Source organism: Pteropus medius, unplaced genomic scaffold (genome assembly GCF_902729225.1).
Source record: "Pteropus medius unplaced genomic scaffold, Ma_sr-lr_union100, whole genome shotgun sequence".
NCBI lineage: Eukaryota > Metazoa > Chordata > Mammalia > Chiroptera > Pteropodidae > Pteropus > Pteropus medius.
In genome coordinates, this window is record NW_024344240.1 from 12,938,888 (window position 1) to 12,966,306 (window position 27,419).

Consider the following 27,419-nt stretch of genomic DNA (forward strand, 5'->3'; position numbering starts at 1 on the left):
ACGAGGGCCTTCTGGGTTGGGGGTTAGGGGCTGCAGCTTAGCCTCAGTTCTGCAACCACGGTCGGTAAAAATCAGCTTTTGTTTTTCTGCCTGCTTCTCTGCTTTCTGCCCAGATGACTGAGCCCTGCCACCAGCTGCGTGGTACTCACACTTTCCCAGGCAAGGCTGTTCAGTGAACTCGCCCCACCTCTTCCCCTCTCTCTCCCTCAGTAGAGAGCCCTGGCAGCTCAGCTTCCAGAGGCTGCCCAACACCAGAGTTCTGACCTATGGTAGCTCTTATGCGCAGATCCCATGCTCAGATGTGCTGGTGTACAGTTTAGATGTTTTTTGTTGAGTTTTATTTTTTATTTTTTGTTCTTTTTTTTTTTTTTTTTAGGCAAGGCAACCTTTGGTTGACCTCATAGATTGCAAGGGGTCTTGTCAGCTTACAATTCCTTATTTTTTTTTTTTTATTATTTTTTACACCTATGGTACCTGGTCTTCCTAGGTAGTCTCCTATCCAAGTGCTAACCAGGCTCAACTCTGCTTAGCTTCCAAGATCAGATGGGATTGGGTTTGTTCAGGGTAGTATGGCTGTAGGCTTTTGTTGAGTTTTAGATGTTCAGCTTATTGTTTCAAAGGGAGAGATCTGGGGACATCTCTCACTCCACCATTTTTCCCAGAATCCTCAGTACTTTTCTAACTTATGAATCATTCTAGCAAATTATAGAATTTGAGAGGGTCATGGAAACCTCCAAATTTATAGCCAGTCAGCCAGAAGTGCGGCAATCACTAATGACACTGAAGTGTGTGATTGTCATCAGTTTTTTGAAGAACTGTACTATTTAATTTGTAAGAATTTCCCTATCTCTGGTAGCTAATATCAAAATTGAATTGCTGTATAATCAGTAAGTTTTAGACTAATTGGACTGAAATGGAATAACACCCTAATGAAATTTTAGGGCCTTTGAAAAACTAAGAAAATGCTGTTTAACACAATGGAATTTAAAAGAAAAAAAATATATATATATATATATAAAAGACATATATATATATATATATATATATATATATATATATATGTCTTTTCTCCAGTATGACATACTAGTGTTCCAGAACAGCTTTAGAGAGTGCTTGGAACTTTAGGGAGACAATTTCATGAAAAACTTGTAAAGAGGGCTATTTTTCAACAGCTTCTCAATTAGAGCTATGCATGTTCACTGCTTATAGTTGTAGGATGAGGGAAAAGAATGTGTATTACAATATCATATGAAGGCAGCCTTATATGAATTCCCTTATGCGCCTCATTTCATACTAGTGACAGACTGCTTACAAGATATTTTGCTTGCTGTCAAAGTCAGCTGAGGTTAGTTGGCTGGGAAGTTGCTTCTGAAGCTCAAGTGATTATATAACTCCAAAATATATATGAAATGAACCCAGAGCTCAACTTCAGGCAATTTAATTCCTAACCTTGTGTCTTTTCTGCCATAACATACTGGTCTAAGGATTAAGATGGGCTTTTGCTAAATCCATAAATAGAAAACATGTATTTGCATATTTACTGTTTATGATCATTTTTATAGCTACTGAAAGTATATTTCCCCAATTCTCCTCCACTTCATAATACCCTGCACACTTATTCACCAGGAGAGAGGGACCTTACCAGAAAACCATTAGCATTGCCAGGAAATATTAAGTGCTGTTTTAATGTCAGCGATCATGATTTTATAGAGTTCTGTACATCTGTAATATTTTCTCCAGCAAATTCCAGCTACACCAGAAACAGGACAAACTTGGCTACTGAGATTAAGGGAGAGATAAGGATAGTTGTAAAAAAAAAAAAATTACTAATAAATTACTAATCTTACTGAATCAAAAAAGAGATAAAGACAGGAGTTGGGTGTAAACAGTAAGGAAGTGGAGGCATCAATAGATGAGAGGAATACAAAGGTAAAAAAGCTGTTTTTATGGGACACTCATGCGCAGAGTGGCAGAATATGTAGGCAAATGCCAAGATATTTTTCCAGTCTCACCTTCAGTCTTCTAAGTTCAGCAGGCCAAGAGGCCCAACTACCCTAGTGCACTGGATTTAGAAGAAAACATTTATAAGCTCAAATACTTGTAGACCCAAAAGTAAATGCTAAAACTCATTATATATTCAATATCCTGCAGACTTGAAAAACAAACTCCCTAATGCTGTCTGTAACTGTTTTGTTCACAATTTATTTTGAAGCTATTGGTCATGGTAGACAGATTTTCACATAAAATTATTCTAAACATTTTAAATTAGTGCCCCCCCCTAAAAAATCCTAAAATCAGGCACAGAACAACTTACCCCATTATACTCATTGCTCGAGGAGACTAAGTGGCTTACCAAGATTTGAAAACACTACTGCCTCTCAAAGTCTACTCGGTCACCCATTCCATGGATCTCTGCTAGTGACACATCATGTATATTCCTCAGAGAGATTAAGAAGCCAGTGTAATACATTCTTCAGAGCAGTTATAAAGCCAGTATAATATACGTATTTTATACATAGATAAATAATGTTCATTTACAATGCACTATGTATAGTTTTAAACACTTCACAAATATTCAATCATTTAATCCTAACATAGCAGTACCTACTTTGTAGGTTTACTTTATATTACATGCATTTTTCATATAAGGAAACTGAACTACAAAAAAAATAATTTGCTAAAGTTGATAACTAGTAATTGGCATGAGTTCAGGCCAGATCATCTTATTCCAAAACCATGAATTAATCACTTCACTTTCCTATCTCTCGGTGGTCTTTAAAGGACGTATGGCTTCTGCCAGTGAGTGAGTCGGAGGAGTCATTTAATGAAACAGGAACAGAATGAGCAAAGATATGGAGAGGAATAGGTAATCTTATTTGAAAATCCAATGGGCTCAGACTGATTTAGTGACAGATTTTATGGTGGAATGGAATAGGCCTGGCAACTGAAAAATAGTTATAAGCTAGTAATGATATCAGTTGTCATAATAAACATACAAAGCTAATATTTTGGGTTAAGTTAATAAATTTGTGTCATGACAGCATCATTCCTGCATCTCAAACACTTGGCTGGAAATAGAATTCTCCCTTCCAGAGAGGAGATTGTGTTGAGGGCCACCAAGACTGATCTAGATTCAGGGATTCACTGGAAGGACTCACAAGACTCAGCATATAATTTTACTCATGGTCAAGATTTAAGATAGTGAAAGGAGATAAAGCAAAATCAGCAAAGGGAAAAGTTACATAAGTGCAGAAGAAACCAGGAACCAGCTTTTGAGAGTCTTGCCAGTGGAGTCACACTGCACACATCACATTATGTAATTCTCTGTCCAAAGTTTTTACTGGGATCTGGTCACATAGGTACCCTCTGTCTAGCACATATATAAACTCTAGAATCCCAAAGGGAAAACGGATGTTCAGCGTAAACCTCACTGTTTGTATAAATAGTTCAGGCACAATGAGCCACTCTTGTATCACTTAAGAACTCTTTTTATGTCAATAGAGAACTGTTTATCAGCCAAGTTTCCAAGTGCAAGCCAAGGGTCAACCTTACAAGCAGGATTTTCTACATCTAGGCAGTTTCAGACTTACTGTGCTAACTCTTTTCCCACAGAAGATTTCCAAGAAAATGTTCTTTATAAGGTAAAGGTTATTGCCTTTTATTCTGAGTATGAGATTTCAAGTGAAAGAGGCATCTGTGTTTTCTTTAATAAATTAATTTATTTGATGCATGCTTCTGATACAGTGGAGACACTAAACCACAATGCTCAAAGATGAGGCCTCAGGATGAAAACAAATACTTGCCAAACACCCTCACATTCAAAAGTCTAAAGCAAAACATTCTTGTAAGTCTTTCAAAGTGGATGGCCCAAGTGAACTGAGTGAATCTTAGTCTAAACACTACATCAAGATTTTATGGAGCAGTGATGGTAGAGGGCTTAAGAGACATGGATGCCCAGAAAATGAGAGGACTCTTTTTTATCTTCTTGTTGACACATGAATCTCCCCAAAGAAAACTAGAAGAAAATGTCCACCCGGTTAGGATTATAATATTGGGACTCATAGTTTTAATTTAGAGAAAATAAAGACAGGTAATATTTCCAATGGTTAAAAAAAAAAAAACCTAAAACCTAAATTTTCTGATGGTAAATCCACATCTGGTATAATGTTTATAGATTGAACAAAAAATATCAGAGGTATTACAGAAAAAAGATTGATTTGTTTTGAAATAGACTAAAAGATGGAAAAATGATGTTGGTAACATTTTTAAGGAATATGGGTAAATATATGCTACTATAAATATATAATGTGAATTTATAATAAATTGGCATAATGGATTGCAGGGTAATCTATTTCTTGTATTTATTAAGAATTACTAATAAATGCACAGTTTCAGGTATCTAATAATAGTTGAGGCAGACTGGACTTAAAAGAAAAATTTTATACCAAAAAGTCAAATATCAACTGACACAAATGTAAACACTGGAACTCAGCATCTTTATATCATACAGACTTGAAAAATAACCTCAATATTGCGACTGTTTTGTTTACAATTCATTTTGAGGGTGTTGGTAATGTTTCCCAAATTTTCTTAAAGAATTATTCTAGACCTTTTAGAACACACTGTATTTTTTTACACAGAAGAAATTCTCAAAATCTCAATTGGCTTAAACTTGTGGTCCATGACATTCTAACCATTTCTTATTTACTAGTACTTAGACACATTAGATAGTGGTATACTTAATACAATGTGTAAATTTCTGATTTTGTTGTTTAAATATTTCCTAATACTTTCTGTTCCCTGGTGTTTCAATAGCATTAATGTACATTTTAAAATGAAAAAAAAAAAAACATTCTCTCCTGAGTGAAATATAATGAAATAAATGAATAAATTGTAAACAACTTACATTGGAATATCAGTTATAGACACTTTAATATGTCTATACTCTAGAAAATTAATCATGAAATGACTGATTTTTTACATATCTTCTTTCTAATTCCACTAACATATAAAATTTTACATGTCATTTAAATTCATATTAAACAAACTTTTGTATTTTCTTAAAAAACTGTAGAAATTTCTAAAGACATATTCTATTGTCCAGTATCTTTTACACTTTTCCCCTGAAATAAAATATGCAACTGCAATGAGCTGTTAATTAGAGAAATTAGCAGTTCTGCATAATTCATTCCATAAACTTTTTTGGGCATTCAGGAGAAAGTCTACTGTACTTGAATGCAATTGGTAATAACCTTTAATAATTTTCAACAATGATTCTACACTTTGTTTTCACATTACAAATGTTCTTGAACAAATATATTCCCTTTTACTTTGTTTCAAATATTTAGAATACTAGCAAAGGCTTAATCTGTATAATTTAATTTGTCAAGAAATGGCTTCTGCTCTCCATGCTTTTATCATCAGTAAATGAGTGTTAAAAACTCATTGTTGTTCAATACATATTTATAGATATACTGGAAATATGTCATTAGACTTTTTCATCTAATGGGGGACTTCAAAAATAAAAAGGAATAGAGAAGAAAAATAAGAGGCTCAACAATGAAACAGAAAAGGTAGTATAAAATAGTGTTTTTTTTTCTTTTGCAGCCTTATCTCATGGCAGTGAAACATTAGACTTTTATTATTTCCTTCTGCCAGGAACTCTTACGTCCCCTGAAGAATTACTCCCTTAAGATCAGAAAAAGAAAATAGAAGTATACAAATATTAAACAAATGTTGCAGACATTAAATAAACACTTAAGGTTGTCTGACAGTGTATCTATTATAGTATTCTTTTAAAAATTTATTTCAATGTAAAACTTTTAAAGAAGTTTTTGTTCTGCCAGCACTCCTCATTTAAGTTCCTGGAGAAAGGATATGTGGGTGGCAGTGACTAATTGAATTCACAGCTACTAATTATCAAACAAATTTGGACAGATTACATTTATGATAGCCTAATGAAATCAAAACCATTGAGTATAGACATCGTCAAACAACCTAAGAGGGCAATTCGGTTTTATCTGATGGCATACTGAGTAATTTGACTCAATAATATTCATTAAAGTTCGTTGGCCACCTACGTGGTCAAGTACTGAGCAAGGCTTCGGAATTGCAAAGATGACTTGAAATATCCACAGCCTTGAGTTTCTTGAAGACTTGTGGAAGATGCAGACACTTACCAAATCACTTCCATAGGATTTTTGAAGTGTTATGTGTTAACTTAAGATACCTTGCTTATTCAAGTCTGTCCCATATCCATAAGTGGGGATTCCATCTTTCCAGTTACTCAAGTCATATTCAACTCTTCTTTTTCTCTTATATCTCTACACTCAAACTATGGATAAATTTTGATGACTCCATCACAAAATGTAGATAGAATCTGATCACTTCTCACCAACTCCACCCCTAATCTCTGGCCAAACCTACTATAATCTCTTATCTGGATTATTAAATAAAAAAAAATCTGTTCTCCCTGCTTCCACACGTGTGTTTTCAGTATGGCAGTGAGATTGCTCCTACTAAAATACAAGCCTAGTCACTTGTACAAAACTTGCCAATTGCTTCTCATTTCACTCAATAAAACTATAAAATGAACATCTATAATATTCATAAAATGATCCCTCCAATTGCTCCCTCCCTCCCCTGGCCCTCTACTTATGAATGGCTCTTTTTTGAAGTGCTCTCTGATCCTTAGGCCTGGTCTTTCTAGATATCCATAAAAATATCACATCCATAAAACTTATTTATATGTCAGGCTGTGTGATTGACTCCGAGTTTAACTACAGGTACAGGATTGACTACCTCGTTTACAGAGCCCAATGCAAAGTGAGACATCCCTTGCTCAAAAACTATTAAAATTCCAAGATGGCAACTGCCAAGAACTAAATCAAGTGTGGTTTCTAAGAACAGGTTGTATGTCCTTGAAGCCAGCCCTGTGTCATCTTCATATCCCAATAGCCAGCCATGATCCCGGCACACAGTAGGTGCTCCATAAATGCTTGTTGACTAAACGCATATATCCTTATCTAAAAGAATTTGAAAGTATTCCATTTACATAGTACCATCACAAAATCGCCCCGAATTTTTGAAACATAACTAAAATGAGGAGCCTGAAGCAAGTTAAATGTGTTTTGAAAGTAACATGACTATTTGAAGGGGAAATCAGGATTAAGTGTTGCCCTAAATCCTAACCTAAATTAACTGGTTCACTTCCGATCCAGATTGATTTTCAGAATTCACTAAGTTTTCTATCTCAGAAAAGAATAAAATAAAATAAAATAATAAAATAAAATAAATAGGAAAAAAATGATTAAAAAGAGGGACATGATTAGTATCTATCTTACATAACATCTTTTTTTTCAAAGTGTAAAGCAACATCCTTCAAGACAATATTCCCTAGAATCATAAAGGTGATAAATTCAGTCAGTGGTGCACACATTTTGTGAATGAACTGTGTTAACTAAAAAGAGGCAATCTAATCTCCAGAGAACTTTTTCAAGGAGAAACAAATGTAATCACAATCTATAAAATTTATTTGATTACCCATAAGTTCATTTGCAACTCCCAAGTAGGGGAAAGATTTTTGCTATCAGTGTGTTCTTGTGGCATATTTTAGAGAAAATATGAATTTAAAAAAGAGCTTTAAATCCCAAGAGAATTTTAAAGAATAGGAGTCATGTCTATTTACAGGTCACTTTTGAGAAAATGCTTATTCTATTTTCTTTTGTGCTGACTTAAAAAAATAAAAGTTTATAGGTCTCTGAAATCTTCAGTGTACTGAATAGATGGATAAAAAGAGATGATCGAATTGGTAAATGAGTGTTAGCCATCCATAGGAGTAGGAGCATTGCAGGATCTTCTGTTCATCTATACTTTCTTCATTTTCTCAAGGTCAAGACAGCCTTTTGCTATAAAGAACAACAATGATATAATAATACTTCACATCTGTATAGTAGTTTTTATTTTTCAAATAATATTTTTTTCTGTTCTTACAATATTGTTGTTAGGAAAATAGAACAGGTAGGTTACTTTGGTATCCTTCAGAGAATTGTGCATGCACAAACTGAACAAAATTTACAGAAAAAAAGAAGAAAATGAGGAGCAAGTAGAGTATGGGGATTCAGTGATCATTTAGAACACATATTTTTCGCCATAATTAAAAAATTCATTGTTATTTTAATATTTTATTATTGTCACTAAAGTTTACTCAAATATCTAAAATATTAAGTTTATTATCCACTTGTAAGTATTATCAGAAGTGAGAAATAAATGATTAATTCAGTATAGAGGTACATGTCATAAAAATTTTCAAACTTTCTTTTAAGTCTCTTATAAATCAGTATCATTTTCTTAAAATTTTTAAATGTAAGGTACATGTTCTAATTGCTTACATAATTAGTATTTTCTGAACATCATAAGTATTTTTTCTATGTAAGAAATTCAAAACATATGGTGGTACTTCACTACCTTTTGAATTTAATATATGTGGTAATAGCCTTCGAATTCATAAAATAAGTCAAGGTAAGTTCTAAACTGTAGAATTTTTTGATATTTCAAAACTTTTGATATTTTGGAAAACCAAATTAATAAAAATTTTATGGAGCAATTTATTATAATTTCAATAATTTTATGTTACATATAACCAATGATTTCATTAAGTCCTAAACTGCATTAATGTAACTCACAATTATTTTGCGAAAAAATAACATAATATAATTGCTTTGAGAATTAACTCAAATCTTCTGGGCAAATTAAAATCTAAAGATCATATTTCTGTATATATTCTATTCTTGATATGTCTGGAGAAAGAGATACTTAATGAGACTTGCAAAACCTGGAAGAAAAAGAAATAATAAGAGATCAAAATGTAATCAATAAGAATAATTTGTAAAGTTAACACTATACAGTCACCATAATGCATACTGTAAAGGGGAAAGGGATCAAATAGAGTGAGTATATTTCAGAGTAAGGTACATACAGTTGTGAATAAGAAATCTGTAGAGTGAGTGTTCTAGCGAACCCCAGTTGTCACCAAGTTCCTTCATAGAGGGGACTAAGAAATCGATTTTTTCAGTTTTACTTACATTGGCTATTATTGGGCTAGCTGCCTTGAACTGCTGATCTGTTTTCTGTTTATCATCTAACTATACCATCAATCTTACAAAACTGCCTCTTTTTGGCATAGTATCATGAAAAGTGTTGTGCAAAGCGTAGATGATAAAATGGAGCACAGATATCATCCCCCCAGTCTTGTTATAAACATCTAAGTATGAACACAATAGAGATTAAACATTTCAAAAGAACTATATTAATGCTTATAAGAATGTCTTTGTTTACTGTCTTTCACTATCCGAGACTATAACTGTTACCAGTTAAGAGAATTTATGGAAACTTAGGTCAGTGGCTTGGTGGATCAACATAAAATTAAATTCAGTATCCTACTTTGGCCAAACTATGCATTCTATATTTGTTCCAATGTTATAGTCCACACTGCAATAATCTATCCATAGCCTTCATTTGCTCTCAGTCTTCACTGATACTGGAAAATAAAGTCCTGCTTCTGAATCTCACCTCTGTAGTTGGCACCCTTCAGGTCATGGAATATATCTATTTTGCTTCCCACTGTATCTCTGGCATCTAATATAGTACCTGATACATAGTAGATGTTCCCCCTCCAAATTTACTGAATGGATGAATGAATGAGTCTAGCGTAGATTTAACAATGTCAAATATCTGCCTAGATTTCAGAAATTTGCTAACTTGCAGACTTCTCAACATGGTGCTCTCACTGACAAGATAGGAAGTATTTTTTTTTATCACAAAGCCATGAAATCACTACCCACCAGGATGACCACTTATTAACAGGCTCTACCCACTTGGCTGATTTAGGGCTATCACCTCCAGCTGGTATCTATATCTCTCCTTGGTGCAAGGCCCCGGCTCCTGCTAGATTAACTTGTCTGATTAGGATTCCGCCTGGTTGTTCTTTGGTTTATTCTGTATAGTTTATACTCATTTTTTAAATATATATTTAAACATAGGAACAAAAGCTTACCTCTAAAACCAAAAGTCCAAAGTTAATTCCAATTAATGTTAAAGCATTAGCTTGATACCATGTGTTGATTTTAGTTTCACAACCCTAAGGAAAAGAAGTTACTTAGGTTGACTTGGAGATGGACATGGCCTTATACCTAATTCCATTACAAAGAAGAGACATAGAGATTAGGAATTTGCCCAAGTCTAAAAAGCAAGTCAATGTCTAACTGGAAATTGTACTTTTTAGTTCAGAGAGCTTCATATAATACCAAGACACTTCGGTTGCTACTTTTAAAGTTGCTAAGATGGTGGCATGCAATTGAAATCAGAAATTTATTGTTTTGAGAAGGATTTGATTTTATACGGACAATCGTCATTCAGCAGGGTATATACTACTGCTTAAAATAATTAGTACTCCTCAAAAAGAAACTTAAAAAAAAAAGCTCTATTTATCTATGAATACATTGTGCAATTGAAAGATACATCTTAAAATGAGAATAACAGTATATAAACTATACAAACTATTATCAGATGGAAATCCCTAGTTTATCAACATCCCATACCTATAAATAGCAGTTGCTCCAGATGAACCTATACTGTTGCTTCTGTCACATTTATCTGGACACTTTTGTCATTGCTGGAGTCCCCTCCCTTTACTTTTTGTCAATCTTTATACCTTTTTAATTCTGGTATTGCAGCTCTCTTACCAATCCTTTACACCAGAAATTTGTCAAAAGTGCCTCCTCCCTCTGCAAGGATTTGGAAAAGAGGGTTGGAGAGAAAGGTTGATGGTATCAGTTCTAGGAGCACTTAGATCACATACTCCCAAAAAGTTTATATATTTATTACATACCTGAAATAATATTATAATTTACTTAATTATTGGTTCAGCTTAGTGAAGCCACTTAAGAACCTAATTACCACAACTAACATTGTTTGTATATAAAATTTGCTCAGAATTCTAAATTGACTTGCAAAAAAAGAGAGGAGATTGTAAATATTTACAGCAGCCTTGATTTATCTTTACCTGTAGGTAAGTTGCATTCAGTGGCTCATCACAAAACCACTTACTTAACGTAGAATTTGTGCAAGAACATGGCACTTGTTCTGAATTTTCTTTACTCTTATTCTTTATCCAATCTGTGTAATTGTGTTGGCCACAACACTGTAACTAGAAAAAGATTCTATGAATTGTACTATAGAATATTCAAAATAAAGTTAATTTTATAATTCTCATGCATATTAGTGTTTTATGATGAATTTATTAATTTATTCTCCATCGAAATGTAGTGAATTCAACAAATAAGTACAGTTTTGTTGGTTTAATCTATTACTTTGTTGTTGCTACTGTAAACCAGAGATAAAGATCTCTACTTATATAAGCGGGCTATGTTTGGATGAAATTGTTATATCTGAATTTATCTTATAGGAGCCACGGATGAAAGATAAGACACTTGACTTACTAAAGCTACAAACTATGTTTAGGGCCAGAACATAGAAGAGAGCATCACTTTAGCCATATCTTCCTCTTAACTATAGCAGTTATCTTTATATTTATTCCAAATGTGCTGCCATATGTGTTTAATATACATAAAAAGATTCAGGGTTATTTCTACTGTCAGGATTAATATAAGACATTAACTTTCAATTTGTATTCTGTGGAAAATTGCTATAAAAAAACAAGAAAGACATAAGGAAAATAGTCATAGATATGATCAAACATTTAAGAAATGTCTCAATTTTAATCCTATTGAGTTGAGAGAATTTGAAAGAATCAGTTTATATATATGTCACCTAGAAAACAAAAACAAATTGAAGTGACTATTTCACTGTTTTCTAAACATGTTATTGAAAGTTATAACATCAGTACTGCCTACTTCACGACATGTACCAATAATCCTGGCACAATCTTAGAAATGTAGAATGACTAAAATAGCACATTAGATTTTGGATATTGAAAGTTAGTTCAACCCAAACCTGCATATACTATGTTAATTATATTCATGGTTAGGAACTGTAAGCTGGATCCTCATTAATTATAGTAATATCATACATAGAAATGTTTTCCTGTTTATCAATTTATGATCATAAGAAGAAGGTTCGATACTCTAATATGGGACATAATGCAATCTGAAAATGCAATACATGTATAGATCAGAGACATCAGAGAAAAAATATGCAGAGTAAAAGCATCCATAATTACATTTCAATTCTCTTAAAATGTGTTTCTGTAATTAAATGTACTAAAAATAATAACTTTATGTGAAGCCTCTAATATAACAGTTAAGAGTAAAATCTTGACTTGCTATTTACTTATTCACTGGGTGATACTGGCTCAGTTACTAAATTTCTCTGTCTTTCATCTATAAAATAAGAATAATAGTTCTGACCTCATTGGCTAGGAGGATTAAATGAGTTAATATATGCAAAGCACTTACAAAAGGGCATGGTGCTATGTAAATGTTTATCAAGAATTTACTACGTACCAGGTGCTGATCTATTCCTGCAAATTATTTGACTGACCATACCAAGACCTTTCCCCACCCCAAAAAATCTGAACTGTTAAATAACAATCTTAACTACATTAGCTAGTAAGTATTAGTTCCTTACTATGTTGCAGATCCAAGGCCTTCTAAATATTTTACATATTACTTCATTTATTCCTGCCAATCAGAGGTAGAGATTATTCTGCCCATTTTACTGATATGAACTGTGAAATTAAGAAATCTACTTGTCCAGGGTCACAAAGCTACCACATGGCAATCCTGCCATTCAGGCTCAAATGGGAACCAGCACACTACTCTGTTGCCAGCAAGGACTACACTCAGACTTACCTCCCGGGGATGCAGGAGGGGAGATGACCCCACTTGGCAGAAAACCACCAACACTTTTATAGGTGAAACAAGGTTAAAATGCACATCAATTAACCCAGAAAAGGAGATTACGTTACAAAAGAAAGATAAAACTCAAGATCTGTAAGTGGGGACAATGCAATTAAATTCTGTTTGAAAGAAATACAAGAACTTCTCATTCCTTTGCCTCGATCCTCTGTCATTCCCTGTCACCCCCCTCCCCCGCTGCAGTGCTCAGCTTTGATACCTAATTTTCAGTTTATGCTAATTTTATCTTACTGTTTTCTGTAAAACATTCAGAATAGTCCACTTTGGTATGTCTTCAGGCATATCTTTAGATCCATACTGAGAAATGACTAAATCAATTTCATCATGCCAAACTTGGAGAACCTGTTGAAAATTGTATTAAAAGTGAAATTTTGATGGAAACTTTCCTTATAGCTTTTTGTAAAAGAGTATTCAGTCAGTCTGCTGTTTTCTGCTTATTACTAAGTGCCTTTCCCCTCTCCCCCAATTATTTTTAGCAATCTCAGTGAGTGTTGATGAATTTGGTCCTACTTAAGCATTCAAAAGTTTATATGACTTTCATAACTAATTCCTAATTTGGTCCTCAAAAGTGCCAAAAAGTTAGAAAGGGCAGATACTATCCCGTTTTAACTATTCTTGTATTTGAACAAGGAGACAAATACTTGGAAAATTTAATTATTTATTTTGTTTACATGAATAAGGAAGAGGAGTTGAGACTTTTAAATACGGTTCATTTAAATTCTAGTATAATGATTTTTGTTGCATTATGCTGCTTTTGAATAATGTAAACTAAATAATTGGTGGGAATGCTATAATAATGAAAACATCTGTACAAGTTAAACTCTTACACAGGTACTTATATATCTATGCTTTAATACATTTAAGATTAGAATAATGTAAAGCGTTATTTAGATCTTTAAGTTATCTATTTAACTTATTCTGTAAATTAATTTTTAGTTAGAATAGAAAATGATGCTTTTCTTTCTTCAATTGCTATGGAGAGAGGGCTGACTTATGTTTTCTTTAACCCTCTAAGCATTATTTAGGAGGTTCATATGAATCATACTTTGGTATATAATAGTAAAAATGAGTTCACAATTCGTGTGACCACTATATAAATAAAACTCCCTAACACATAGTCAATTTGACCAACATCTGTTAAAGTCCTAGTGCATCTCCAACACTGAATTAGGCCCTGTAAATGGTTTAAAAGATTTAGAGGCCCATAAGAGCTTAATGCAGGTTTAATGTAGAAGACAAATTGATGTAAACGAAGCTGTTACTTTTGGGATCAGCTAATAAGGGTTTGAGTCTAGGCTCTGCCATTTGGCCATGATTTATTTAGGCAAGTATTTCTCCTCTAAAAGCTTCAGTTTCCTGGTCTAGAAAGTAAGACTAACAACATATTTCTAGGTGTTGTTGTGAAGATCCATAGTATAATGCCTAGAAAGTTCTTATCACAGTCTCTGACACATAGTAATTATTATTAAATGATTCTTATTACTCTTGAAATAGAGAAATATGAATATGAATATGAAGTATGTGAATAATACTTAAGTACATATTGGTGACACAGATGAACTATATTTATGTGTTAAGGGTCCTTAGGTGTTCCATTTAGGTTCGATCATGAGGAACAAAGTTAGAAGCTGATGGGTGGAGATGTGGTGCTTTGCCCCCAAAGCCACTTTATAGGACTGGCCCACTAAACCTATATGTATGTGTGTGCACGCACACATGCACACACACACAATTTTGGACATGGAGAGAAGAACTTTTAGCTACAAATGCCAGGCCATTAACAATAGACCATGGGTGATTAGATATCTAGGGTAGATGCCAAGCACAAGAGAGCAAATAAAGTTGAAAGGCAGTGGTATTATATAAGAAAGATTTTGTTGAGGTCTGGCCATTATTTAGGAGTCTACATATAGAGAGAATTTGAATGCTAGGAAGCATAAGAACTAATTGAGGGCTTCTTCTAAATTAAATGGATGGAAAAGGGCTCTTAAATAACTACTTTATGACAGGAAATTTATAAGTTGTCAGTTAAAGATAACTGTGAGGTAGGTAGGTATAACCATACTCTATAGATGAAGACACAGGCTTAAGGCTATTAAGTAGCTTGTTGATCTCTAGTCAGAGATCTGTACTACTTCAAATCTACGCTCTTTTCACTATCGGACAATCTCTCATGATACAAAGACAGGCCCTGCCTACACTGAAACACTGAAGTTTCTTGAAATATTAAAAGTAACTGTAGGTCATAATAGGTAAGATTTGTTACTAAAAAGTTTTTCAGGCAATTTATTATGTGCTATTTTGAACTTACCTTGATAAATATAAATCTTGTTCTAATTAATTTATCTATATCATTCATGATCATATCTATGCAAAATACAACTTCAGTCCATCTTACTTAAATGAAATTGCTAAATTTCAAATTAGTACAATTCTAAAGATATTTCTTTATAAAAACATTGGGTCAGCAGTGGTAGCCGGGGTGGGGGGTGGGAGGAGGGGGGAGCTGGGAGGCCAATTTTGGGTTTTCCACACTCAGTATCAACTCTTCTTCCTCCATATTCTTTGTTATTTACAATATTCTCAATCTTCTGAAAATAGACAAATTCCTGAACACGCCCTTGCAATCTAATCTTAGGCCCCTTCCTATATAGAATTCTAGTACTTCCATTGACTCTTTTTTCCCTCCAAAGTTATTTACCTTTAGCTTTTAATATAAGCTCATGGGTCTCAATAATCTAAGGTATCCAAAATTTTTTAGATTTCAAATAAAAAGATGATTTTCCCTTACCTCCTCTTTCATTGTGAAGATGAGTGCTGAAAGTACAACCTGAACACCAAAAGCCCCTATTAACTGTACTGCATACTAAAACAAAAGAAAAATGGAGATGGTAACTATAATTCTAATATATTTTTAGATGCTAACTACAATGATGGAAAAATGTACATCATATGAACTATTCAGTATTAAAATATACATAGGCATTGCTGAAGTTTCCTGCCCTCACACGAGTGAAAATTATTTTTTAATTTTATTTTATTATTAGTTTCAAGTATACAGTACATTGGTTAGACATTTATATAGTTTATAAAATGATCTCCCTAATAGCTCTTTCTCTCCTCTGGCTGAATTTTTTAAAACAAAAAAAGCAAAGAAAAAAATAGCAATGGACATTTGGATAAGAGTGAGAAAGAAAGAAGTGATAATATTTCATGAAAACCCTCATAGAATAATGGAATTGTTGATACCATCTTCATTCAGATCTAAAACTGTCACAGAAGGAAATTCAAATAGTCAGTTCTCTTGAGCAGTGTAGACCAAAAACCACTGTCCGGAGTGATCCCCAGACTTTCAGTGATATATAAAAGCTAAGTATTTCTGCATTCTTCCTGGCAAGACACATGACTGCAGTTGAATTTCTTATCTGCTTGACAGGAGTGTGACTGTAAAATTAAAATTAATTAGATTTAAAGAAAAGTTAAAAACTATATTACATCTAAGTGTGTGAATTATGTTCCATACATACCAACTCTATAGGAAATGGCTCACATTCAAGTCTATATTCCTGATTATAATATATCTTTTCATGTTACATGCCTTGGGAGAGAGCACTTGCCAGATGCCAGAGTCTGCCTCTCTCAGCAGTTACATTTCTCTGTTTTAAATAATAAATTGTGATCTCATTTATAAGATCCTGCATGGCATGCCCATAAGGAGAAAATGTGCTGACTACAGGACATGTTTCCTTTTCCTTGCTAAGCTACATTGCTCATTGACTTTAATATACTTCATTCTAATTGTAATCTTTAGATTCTCAAGCTTGGTTCATTGTAGTTCATCGTAGGAGATAAATTCTTACTGACTCTGTGCTAAAAATTAATATCAAAGTGTACAAGTGCTGAGGTAGGTACAGATTCGATCTATACAAAATTCTTCAAGAATATTCTACTGTTCCATTTGCCCTTTGCCCAAGGGCACACTACACCACAGTGTTATGATAAAATAAATCATTCAGCTCATTTGTGTGACTTGGACACTCACAATCAAAGATACATATTCAGGCTATTAAAGTGAAATACATACCAGAATTAGGAGCCATCTGATTTCATAGTGAATTCCCAAATAACCCAAGAGACAAAGAAGAACAATAGCTGATCCAGTTCCAATCAAAATTCGAAAAATATATACTATCAAGTGATTTTTTTCATCTGTGGAGATCATGAAAAAACATCATTATGTGATATTTGTTTTCTATTTAATAATAAATGCAGCCGCTCAAGTTTCCCCTAAGTAGCTGTTGTCAAAACACTGGGATTCTCTTTCTCTTTTTTAAACCTCATTCTAGACTCTCTTACTTACTCTTAGCAACAACTTTTCTTTTTTTAATGACACGGTGGAGAATTTCTTTGAACTCAGAAGATCTCTTTACCTTTATTTTCATTGCTTTTATAAAAGAAGACAATTTTTCTAATGTAAATTCTTCTATGACTGATGCACATCCAAATACTTATGTATTTATTTATTCATCCATTCATTCACTCAGCAAAATAAAATTAAGTATCTAACATATGGTCTAAGTAACCCTACATTTATTGCTAATACGGACCCATCAGAGCTATATTTTATTCTCTTCATACCTAGACTGAGCTCTCTGTGCTGGAGAATTATACATATATTCAACCAATTGTTAAATGCTTAGTGGTATGGCACAGACTGCAGAACACTAAGTGCTCAACAAATATTTGTTTAAAAAAAGAGAAGAATAAATATATTAAATATGCCTTAGTTTGTATGATAGAACAACAGAGGCAGTGCTGTGTTAGGGGCAGATTGCTCTGGCTCATAAAAGCCAATCAATCATTAATTTTTCACAAAATTTGTAAGCCAACTTAATTCACATTGGTACGTGAAATCAGTCCTTGTGGGAGTATTTTAACCACATAAATCAGCAAATACCATAAATCGAGGCTCTCTGTCCATTTACCAGCACACTATTGAGTACAATAGCACCTACCCCAATAGAATAAGGCGTCTGGAGGGTGTAGATAGCAAGATTATCAGAGAACATAACACCTTAGCTTAGGCTTTAAACAATAATTGGAAATATCTCCATTGGAATGGTAGAAGCACTCTAAGACACAGAAAAGCACAGAGTGTGTAGGAAGCTCCACTTTGCTGGTGCTTACAGTTTGAGGCAGGTAAGGCTGGAAAGATTTGCAGGGGCCAAATTAAGGGCACTTTTAATGGTGTTGTCCAGTCTTTCTTACTGGAATTAAACTCCATGAGGACAGAACCTTTACCTTTCTTATACACTACTAAATCCTCAGCTCATGGGCTAGTTCTTAGCATGTAGAAGATGCTCTATAAATATTTGTCATATGAATAAATAATGGCAATGGCGAGTCAGAGAAAGGCTTTTAATGTTGTATGGTTAAGTTCACCTTTTAAATTAATTACTTCAGTGGCATTTGGAAGATGGCTGAGAAAGGAGATGAGAGCACAGGCTATTGGAGGCTATTATAGTGGCAGAGGATAGATGAGGACTTTAGGTGGCATGGTGCTATTATTAATGGAGAAGTAAGGACAGAATAATTTAAAAGAAGTAAATTAATTGAAAGATAAAGAAGAGGGGAGGACCTGATGTTTCTTGCCTCAAACTGGTTATTTTCAGTTGCACATCTTGAAACCTTAATTGAGATTTCACTAAATGATTTAAATACATGATTTTAAAAAAATCTTAAAGGATAAGTTTCTGACTACCTTTGCAGAGGTTTTTCACAAGCAAAAACATTAGGTTAATGAGAATTATCTGTCAAGTCTAAAATGGAGGGGAAAGAAATGACTTGCTCCACACTAATTACTATATTATTAACTTAGATATTGTATGAGAAGTGCTTACCCCTTTGCCTGGCACAGAGTCAACACTACATAAATAGAAGCTACTATTGTATTATTGAGGGGAAGGAAAGGAGACATAGAAAGCTCCATATGCCCATTTATTCTGAGCAAACCACTAATGTATTCAGACATCATGAGTACTTTTCTACAAGCAAAGTATACAAATAGAAGAGAATAAAGGTACCAGGCACTTAGGTATAGCTGAAGTTTAGCTAAATTATTTAACACTCTATTATATATTAAACTTTTCTGTTCAGCTGTCTTTTTCCTATAAACATATTTTTTCTTACTTGATACTGAGAAATAGGTTGGCTCCACAGCACATGCTTTTGCTGTGTATTTAATGATTAACAGGGCTTTTCAGCAGAACTTACTGAAATAACGGAAAAGTTCTATATCTGCGCTATCCAACAAGGTAGCCAATACCCAGTAGACATATATGGCTATTGAGCACTCAGAATGTGGCTTCCTTCCTGCCAATCAAGGATATTTACATGAAAATAACACTTAGGCTATCAAGCTTTAGTCCACAGTGACCGCATGATACTACAATATGGTAAAATAAGGGCAATGTAAAGATCTAAAGTTTTTAAAATAAAGTTAAATGTATGCAATTATTTTATTAATATTTGGAGAATATTTTAAATATATATTGAAATAAATATTATAAAAATAAAAAGATATTATACATATCAAATATTTTATTTAATAAATACTGGGGACACGCAAAACTATCCAAACAGCCACACTTGGAAAAGTATGGAGATGCATTTAGGTCTTGCAAAAATCAGAGGCGAATGATGTCTCTCTCTTACCTCTGTCTCTCTCTGGAAGCTGATTCCTCTCACTTTTTCTGCCAGACTAATTTCTGATGTGTCTCAATTCATAGGTGAAACATTGCTGATAGTTCCTGTGTTTCACAATCTTGGCTCCCTGGGGTAAGACTAACCCCAGATTGAAAATTCCATGGGAAATATTTTTATTGAGATATGATTGACATAAAACATCTTGTAAGCTTAAAGGGTACGATGTGTTGGCTTGGTCCTTTTACATATTTGCAACATGATTACTACAGAAGCATTAGCTAACACCTTTATCATGCCATATATTTATTATTTATTTTTGGTTGAGAATAGTTAAGATTTAGTCTCTTAGTAACTTTGAAGTCGATAGTACAGTAATGTTGATTATAATTATTATGTTGTGCATTCCATTGCCAGAACTTTTGTATCTACTAATTATAAGTTTGTACCATTAAACAACATATCTTCAGCCCCTGATAACACTCCCAGCCCCTGATAACCACCATTCTATTCTGTTTTTATGGGTTTTTTTAGATTAACATATAAATGATATCATACAGTATTTGTCTTTTTTTCTTTCTGATTTATCTCAGCATAATGCTTTCAAGGTTCATCCATGGTGTCAGAAATGGCAAGATTTCCTTCTTTCTCTTGGCTGAATAATATTCATATGCCACATCTTCATTCATTTATCCATTGATGGACACAAGTTGTTTCCATAGGGAATATAATATTTTATTTCTAACCATGTTATAATGAGAGTAGATGATAACTGAGGTTTAAAGGAGATTATTTAACTTGAGCAGTGAAACAATGTTAATTTCCATCATCTTTTGATGTCCACATAGATCCATAAAGATCCAAAGTTAGTAGAATAATCAATATTTTCCATTTCTATCATTCCCTTTGTCCAAAGTTCCTAGCTTTCTCTCTCAAAATTCTCTCTCCTTTATGGTCTTGGATTTAAGTCCTATTATTTATAAGATGTTTTAAAAATCAATTGATAGAGACCTTCAGAGGAAAATTGAATTTTAGAGAAATACTGCCACCTGCTGAATAAATCATGTATGCAGTTGTTTAAAATGGAATATCTTGTTTCATTCAGAGAGAAAAAGGAAAATATGGACATACCTAGAGCAGTGAAAAAATTATTTCTATCTAGTAAAAGCCATGCAGCAAATCCCATCAGTAAAAGTCCAAGAACCTACAAAAAGAGTCAATGTGAGTTTTTAGTAATTGACAAAAAAACGTATTTCATTTTCTTTACTAAATAATTTTGAAGATTCTTACCAAGAAAGCTCCATTCATGAGATTAAGAAAGTATTTAAAAATTAAAGATTTACTTTTCCTTAACATTCTTTTCCTTCCCAGATATTGATTATTCTGAAAAGATAAGCACAACTTTTACTATAAACACTTGCCACAGTAACAATTTTAAGTTCTAATATCATTTATTTGTACATTTTTCTTCTCATACGAATGGTCAGTAATAACATCCCTCTTCACCCTTTTGAACATAAGGACATAATGAAGATATCTTGAAATCGTATCTGTCTTTATCTACACATTTTGGCTAGGCAGTTGAGACCAACAGGGCATTGGTATAACATATCAATAACTTACAGTTTTCAGAAAATAAAATATTTTATACAGTTTCCAGTCTTAACACACCTTTCTTCTTGCAGGAAAGTGTTCCTTCACCTCTGTGTTCCCCTACTCGTCAGCTCCTCCTTGCGGTCTCGCCTTGACTAACTTCAAATTTGGCTTATTTTCTCCTTGACTTGTCTTTCTTCCTACATAGTCTCTGAGGTCTTTAAGTGAAGAGAGTAGGTCTTGTATGCCATTATAACGCCAGAGTCTAGCACGTAGTAGGTACTTAACAGATAACTGTTGAATGAATGAATGAAATTATTTAGTCTATAATTTATGTTATATACAGTGTAACTGAGGTTGTTTTAATTAAATATTATTTTCCAGAGAGCCAATTTTTCCTAAAATGTCTATGAAAAAGTCACTACTCCATCGGTTTTTGGTTCTTTATTAGATATCAAAGTTTTAAATATTCCTGGGTATCTTTCTGGGTTTTCTTTTTTCCTTCATTGTTTTAACTCTAGCTAGCACCATAAAAATAAGTATTGTAGTTTACAATGTTTGAATACATGCAGTGAATACTTAAAGTGATGAAAGATTTAATAACACTAATTTGAAGCTATTTTTACTAGTTATGAAGAAACCAATCTATTTGTTGAAATGAAGGATGCATTGGAAATTGAAGAAATAGGTGATACCAAGGTTAGAGTTCATGCACTTCCCTCCCTACTTTGACCTGAGGTCGCATTCCTTCTAAAAACTCCTAAGGTTCTTCTTCCCAGTTTAAGAGTTCTCCCCAGGTATTGTCTTCCATCCTCTGCTTTGAACTCTCCTGCTGTCATTTGGTTTCTGTCCTCTAGTCTTATTCCTGGATTCTTTCAGTGCTTAGCCTGTTTGAATAGGACACTCAGCTGGAAAAGACACTTGATTTTTATTTCAGTTTCTCTTCAAGATGCTGTAGGTCTCTCTTTATATATATAGATAGATATTGGCTTCAATTCTATTTACTTCAGAATATGAGAAAGTGTGATCCTCAATTATAGGCTGAATAAGAACTTAAGCCCAAAGTCTTGGTCTTTCTGCAGAGACAAATGAATGTGATTGCTGTGTATAAATCTGGTGTGAAATGTTGAAGACATGTATTTGACGATCGATTTGGTAATAAGTAGCATGTTAGAGTCAAAGTTAAAATGTTTTATCAAAAGACCCAAATATAAAAATAAACTGAAGTTTATGTTTCCCTTAGCCCAAGGCATGTAGTTGGTTCTCTTCTAGGAAATCATCTTAGGAACCTGCGGGCTTGCTCCAGCAATAGATTGCTCCCAAATTTGCTCAAGGTGTCATCCTTTATTGCCAGCAGACAAGAAAAGATGAGTAAACTCAGGCAAGTATCTTTCTACCAAGTGAGGTGGAAGTGGCACATTTTTCTTTTGCTCATATTTCATTGCACAGACTTAGTCATTCGGCACTACACACCTGGAGGTGAAGGTAACTGTGTGCCCAAGATGAAGGAAAGGAGTGAATTAGGGTGGGGAGAGTCAAACAAAATGCTCGACAGTTAGGGAAGGGCATTATAAAAGATAATTAGAGGGAGAAAGAGAGGGCCTAGCTACAGTGTTCATTTGCTTTACTAGGGAAAATAATCAGTGAGAATCAGAAGGATTCCCATAGGATGCGAAAATAAAAGAATAATGATAATCACTGAAAATAGAAAAATTGTTTTAAAAATTCATAAATTTCATAAATTTAATACTCTGTTAATTGAGTTTGAATTGGTAGAAAATGTCTTTGTGGTTAAGCACAAACAGATAGCATAAGCTATGCCAACTTAGGAGTCATCCACAGAGAGATCGTGATGTCATGGGAGTGACTGAAAGAGAAGAGGAATTGACTGTAGATAAAAATGAGCAGAGGTCTGATGGTAGAGAATGACATTATTAGGAAGATGGGTTTTTTTTTTTTAAGCAGACTTTTGCAAAATGAGAAGATAAAGTATGATCTCATAGAAACCAATAGAGGAAGAAATTTCTAAAGTAGTGTTACATTACAGAGGTTAAAAAAGAGTGAGAATTCAGTACTCAAAGTCAGCCAACTTAGTGAAGAAGATATTCATGAAGTTCTTTTGAAGAAGAACTTCAAAAGAGCAGCGTTTTAGTCCATTTGGGCTGCTACAACAAAATACCACAGACAAGGTAGCTTATAAACAATAGAAATATATATCTCACAGTTCTGGAGGCTGGAAATCAAGATCGGGGTGCCAGTATGGCTGGGTGAGAACCCTCTTCCAGGTTTCAAACTTCTTGTTATGTCCTCACGTGAAGAAAGCAGTTAAGGAGCAATCTGGAATCTCATTTATAAGAGCACTAATCTCATTCACAAAGAACACACTCTCATGACCTAATCACCTCCTACAATTCTCATTTTCTAATGCCATCATATTGAGTGTAAGAATTCCAATGTAAATTTGTGGGTGAGGAGCACAAACATCCAAACCATAGCAAGCAATTCAAGTTAAAGAGTTAGAACACAACAAACAAGGCATCTAAGCAACAAGTCAAGGAAGCCCATAGCCATGTTTGCACAGAATGGTAAGAGGAGATGTGCTGATCTTTTCTTCCATAAGCCCCACATACTGGAAAAGACAACATTGAAAATGTAGATATGCTAACACAAAGACACAACAAGTTAGTGAAGTTTCTATTTAAATATTTGTCGCATGGAATATCTACATTTTTTCTTTCGCTTTAGACAAATAATTTGTCTTTAACTTTAAAGTCCTGGTGTGCTATTTCTTTTTTTCATTTCCTGATTAGTTAATGAATGGTCCAACAACAGAGGTATTTTTTAACAGTATAAATGCTATAGTGAAGGACGACTTACAATATTCACTTCTAGGTGTCATTTTCGCTAGTTAAATAATACTCTAATTACTTTTTTATTTTTAAGTTCCTTCTAAGTGCTAGGAGATGAAAACACAAAACTGAATAAATAAGACAAACTGTCAACGAGTCAAATATTAAAACCTGTGGCCAACTCTGAATTACGTATTGGGGTTGAGGGACAGGGACTAAAGGTAACTAGGAAGTTTCACAGAGAAGATAAATTTGAGATGATCTTTGAGGGATAATTAAGAAGGTCCCAGTCAGATAAAAATGGGGTAGAGGTAGAAATTTTTCAACACTGTGTTCACAAGCTTTCCAGTGAAATGCATGGGAGCATGGGTGAGAGTGGCAAGAAATGAAAGATAAGGCTAGAGAAGTCTCTCAGTAAAGATTGTGAAAGATCATGTATGCTTTACTAAGAATTACTAAAAATTGCTTTTATTTTCCAAAGGTAACAGGGAAGCATAATTCTATCACCAGCACGGAAGTCAAATTAGAAAACAAACCTAAGACAGAGAGATAATTTTCAATGCTAATGCACTCATTCATAAGGAATAAATGTGGTCTAAACTGAAAGATGGCTATAGAATAGCTTCAGGATATGAGAGGAATAATAGGAAGTAGAATTGCCAGCATTGGGATATTAGAAAGAGGCAAAGAGAACTTAAACTCAGGTTCATAGAGCTTAAATATATGCTATCAGCATCATCTCAAGTCCTAAAACATGTTGCTTATTTTGATTCCCTTGACCATCAAAATTTTGCAAATTTGGCACTATTACTCTCAGAACTACCAATGGAGAATGAGACTCGGGAAGGTAAAAAAAACTTGCTTGAGATCACGTAGTCACGATGTGGCAGAGCTGAGAATCAAACCCAGAGATACAAACCATATAAGTCATCGGCTATAAATATCCACTATAATAGCACACAACTCAAAAGCATGTTGTGAAAATTAAAAGAAACTATGTTTGTAAAGCACGTAGCCCAGTGCCTGACTGAATGCTAGCTATTAACTTCATTATACTACATCTTCGTATAGAAATACGAAAATTATACAAGGGAGGTGAGCATGAGGATGGGAAATGGGATAGGACTTGTGGGAAAGTGATGAACTCTGAAGTAGCTGGTCAGAACAGCTGCAGGGAGACAGAACATGGAGGGTTAGAGAGGAAATTTGAAGGTTTAGGAGAGTCTTTGAGTGGGAAAAGAGAAGCAAATATCTAAGAATCCAACACATCGAGTTGCATATTAAAAATCTTATGACTTAATAATTGCCCTTAAGAAAATGAAAAAACAAAAAACAAGCAAATACTTGCTATGCAGCTATTTGAATACGACAATGATATTCCAGCATATTTAAATTACATCATTGCCATATGAAGAATAAGTCATCTGTTGAAGAATACTATTAATCTAAAGTCAACCCATCAATTAACATTTTTAAACAAATCTTATTCTTGTCAGATATCTGAAGAACAAATAGTTCTTTCATCTTTTCATTCTCTCAATAAATACCATGTGCTTCTTAGGGAAATATGTTGTGTTAGGCCAATAGGATATAAACCAACCAGACCTGGAGATGATTTTCAAAATAAGAACAAAATTTAATGAACAGAATGTTATTTATTAAAAAAGAAAAAAATGTACTCAGGTCAAAATTATGAGCAAACTAACATACTCGATTTTAGGCTATAATTTCTAGGAAGGTTGCAGTTAAATAAATTTCTGCTAAGCATTGCATCGTTACATAGTAATTTCAATTTAATTGCTTTATAATCTATAACTACTTTAAACAAGTATTGTATTTTGTTCCATAATTAGTGATATAAATTAGAGATTACCAAAGTATAACTAATTGATATAGTTGTCAGTTTTCTTCCAAAGTAAAAAATAACATGAATATTTGTTTGACAAGGTAAGCTTTAAGAAGGAAAGCAATCTAGACATCATCTTCAAATTAGCCGATTATTAAATTAGCTATTTAAAATTAATTTTAGAAATTAATTAATTAATAATGGATTCTATATTTTTTAGAAGTCCAAATAGTTTCATAATTACAAACAAAATTAATCTTAAGACTTTTTACATGTGAATTTCAACATAATATGGTAGTCTGATCATTTTAACTGAAGAGTTTGAATAGTTTATAACCCAGCAACAAAACTTAACTAAAAAAAGCGGGGAGCATTTTAGGATGCACTTTGATGAAAATATCCTAAATTTAATTAGATCTAAAACCAGGTGTAGTTTATTTTTGAAAATCATTATCTTTCTTGAATGAGGAACTAACATGTTTTTTCAATATCAAAAGTCTACTGATTTCTAACTTTATATTATTCTTATATTGATGCAATACAAGTTTATTGTTACCAGGAAATAGTCTATTTCCTTTCAAAGGCTCCATGAAATGTTTGCTTTTAGCTTATTGTATATCAAATATCTTTTACAATTATGCTTAACCATCTCCTCTTGGAATTTAACGCTTTCTTTGCAAACTTAAAAAAATTAAAATGAGAAATATCTGTTACTAAGTAAAATGAAATTTCATGTTTTGTACACTATATATTTGCTCCACATAAAAGAAACTTTGATCAATTTTTAAGTTAAAATTAAATAGCATGGTAAACTCTTAAATTTCATATTTCATATTAAAATAGTGTCACTGCCAAAATTTTACAGTAAAACATTTCAGAAAGTGTTTTTCCTAATTTTTTACCATATACCCATTAATTTAGAGGTGTTTGATAGGCATTGACAATTGTTTTTTTCCTTTCTAAAAAGAAACTGTTGTCATGGAAGACAAACGATTTATGGCTCCTCTTTTATATTTCCAGACCCCAAAAATAACTATTCAGAATTAAGTTTTTGTGGAATGAACAATTTACATAAGCAACTCAACGTTCACTAGATCCAAGTAATAAATACAATAGATCACAAACAATTTAAAGATCAGGCTACCTCTACTTGGATATTTGTGACAAAATACACTTTATTTATTAAATACTTTCCAAAATTATTAAAATATTAAAATCTACCTAACTTCCGTATCCAGCTCCTGGGATGCAGCGTTAGTTCCAATTTCGAATGTAGATAGTTTGTCCTACTGGGGCACCGGTAAGAAAAAGCCGATCCATCTTCTTTGTGATTGGCTGTTGCCGTGGTTACACTTTGTTTGGAGCCTCTGGGCGCTGTCTTCCAACCACACGGAGAAATTTAGCCACTGGTGGGTGAGCCGGGACCCCTCAAGGCCGGGGTTCGTGGTGTAGGAGGAAAGGGAACGGTGTGGGAACGCAGACTGAGCCGGGTCC

At 33.5% G+C, this 27,419-nt stretch overlaps 2 protein-coding genes and 1 pseudogene across 7 annotated transcripts in view; 1 reads left to right on the forward strand and 2 right to left on the reverse strand.

Moving 5' to 3' along the window:
• Nucleotides 1-462: 462 nt before the first annotated feature.
• Nucleotides 463-581, reverse strand: LOC120607538 (uncharacterized; annotated as a pseudogene).
• A 7,020-nt stretch (nucleotides 582-7,601) lies between these two features.
• On the reverse strand, nucleotides 7,602-27,209 carry TSPAN19 (tetraspanin 19). Of its 4 annotated transcripts, none has more exons than XM_039868977.1 (10): nucleotides 27,147-27,209; nucleotides 21,309-21,524; nucleotides 20,928-21,020; nucleotides 20,769-20,841; nucleotides 17,020-17,144; nucleotides 15,727-15,801; nucleotides 13,167-13,277; nucleotides 11,063-11,206; nucleotides 10,055-10,138; nucleotides 7,602-7,907 (listed from the first exon to the last, which is right to left on the reverse strand). In XM_039868977.1, the coding sequence occupies exons 3-10, from the start codon at nucleotides 20,991-20,993 to the stop codon at nucleotides 7,878-7,880; spliced, it is 708 nt and encodes a 235-aa protein (XP_039724911.1). In that variant the 5' UTR covers nucleotides 20,994-21,020; nucleotides 21,309-21,524; nucleotides 27,147-27,209; the 3' UTR covers nucleotides 7,602-7,877. The 4 variants fall into 4 exon arrangements, with proteins under 4 accessions (XP_039724911.1, XP_039724909.1, XP_039724912.1 ...); XM_039868975.1 differs by lacking the exon at nucleotides 7,602-7,907 and adding an exon at nucleotides 7,938-8,833; XM_039868978.1 differs by lacking the exons at nucleotides 7,602-7,907; nucleotides 20,928-21,020 and adding an exon at nucleotides 7,938-8,833.
• Nucleotides 27,210-27,263: 54 nt separating this feature from the next.
• The window catches only part of LRRIQ1 (leucine rich repeats and IQ motif containing 1), a 175,742-nt gene continuing 175,586 nt past the window's right edge, over nucleotides 27,264-27,419 (forward strand). For all 3 annotated transcript variants that reach the window (XM_039868979.1, XM_039868982.1, XM_039868980.1), the window contains exon 1: nucleotides 27,264-27,334. The gene's annotated coding sequence lies outside the window, so the exon portion shown is untranslated. The remainder of the gene's footprint in view (nucleotides 27,335-27,419) is intronic.

Coding starts and splice junctions, on each gene's coding strand:
- TSPAN19 (XM_039868975.1), bottom strand. CDS start 20,993: ATGTTAAGGAAAAGTAAATCTTTAATTTTTAAATACTTTCTTAATCTC. Junction 13,278..15,726: donor TCTTCACAATGAAAGAGGAG/GTAAGGGAAAAT, acceptor AATTTTCAACAG/GTTCTCCAAGTTTGGCATGA. Junction 8,834..10,054: donor TTGGACTTTTGGTTTTAGAG/GTAAGCTTTTGT, acceptor TTTTTCTTCCAG/GTTTTGCAAGTCTCATTAAG.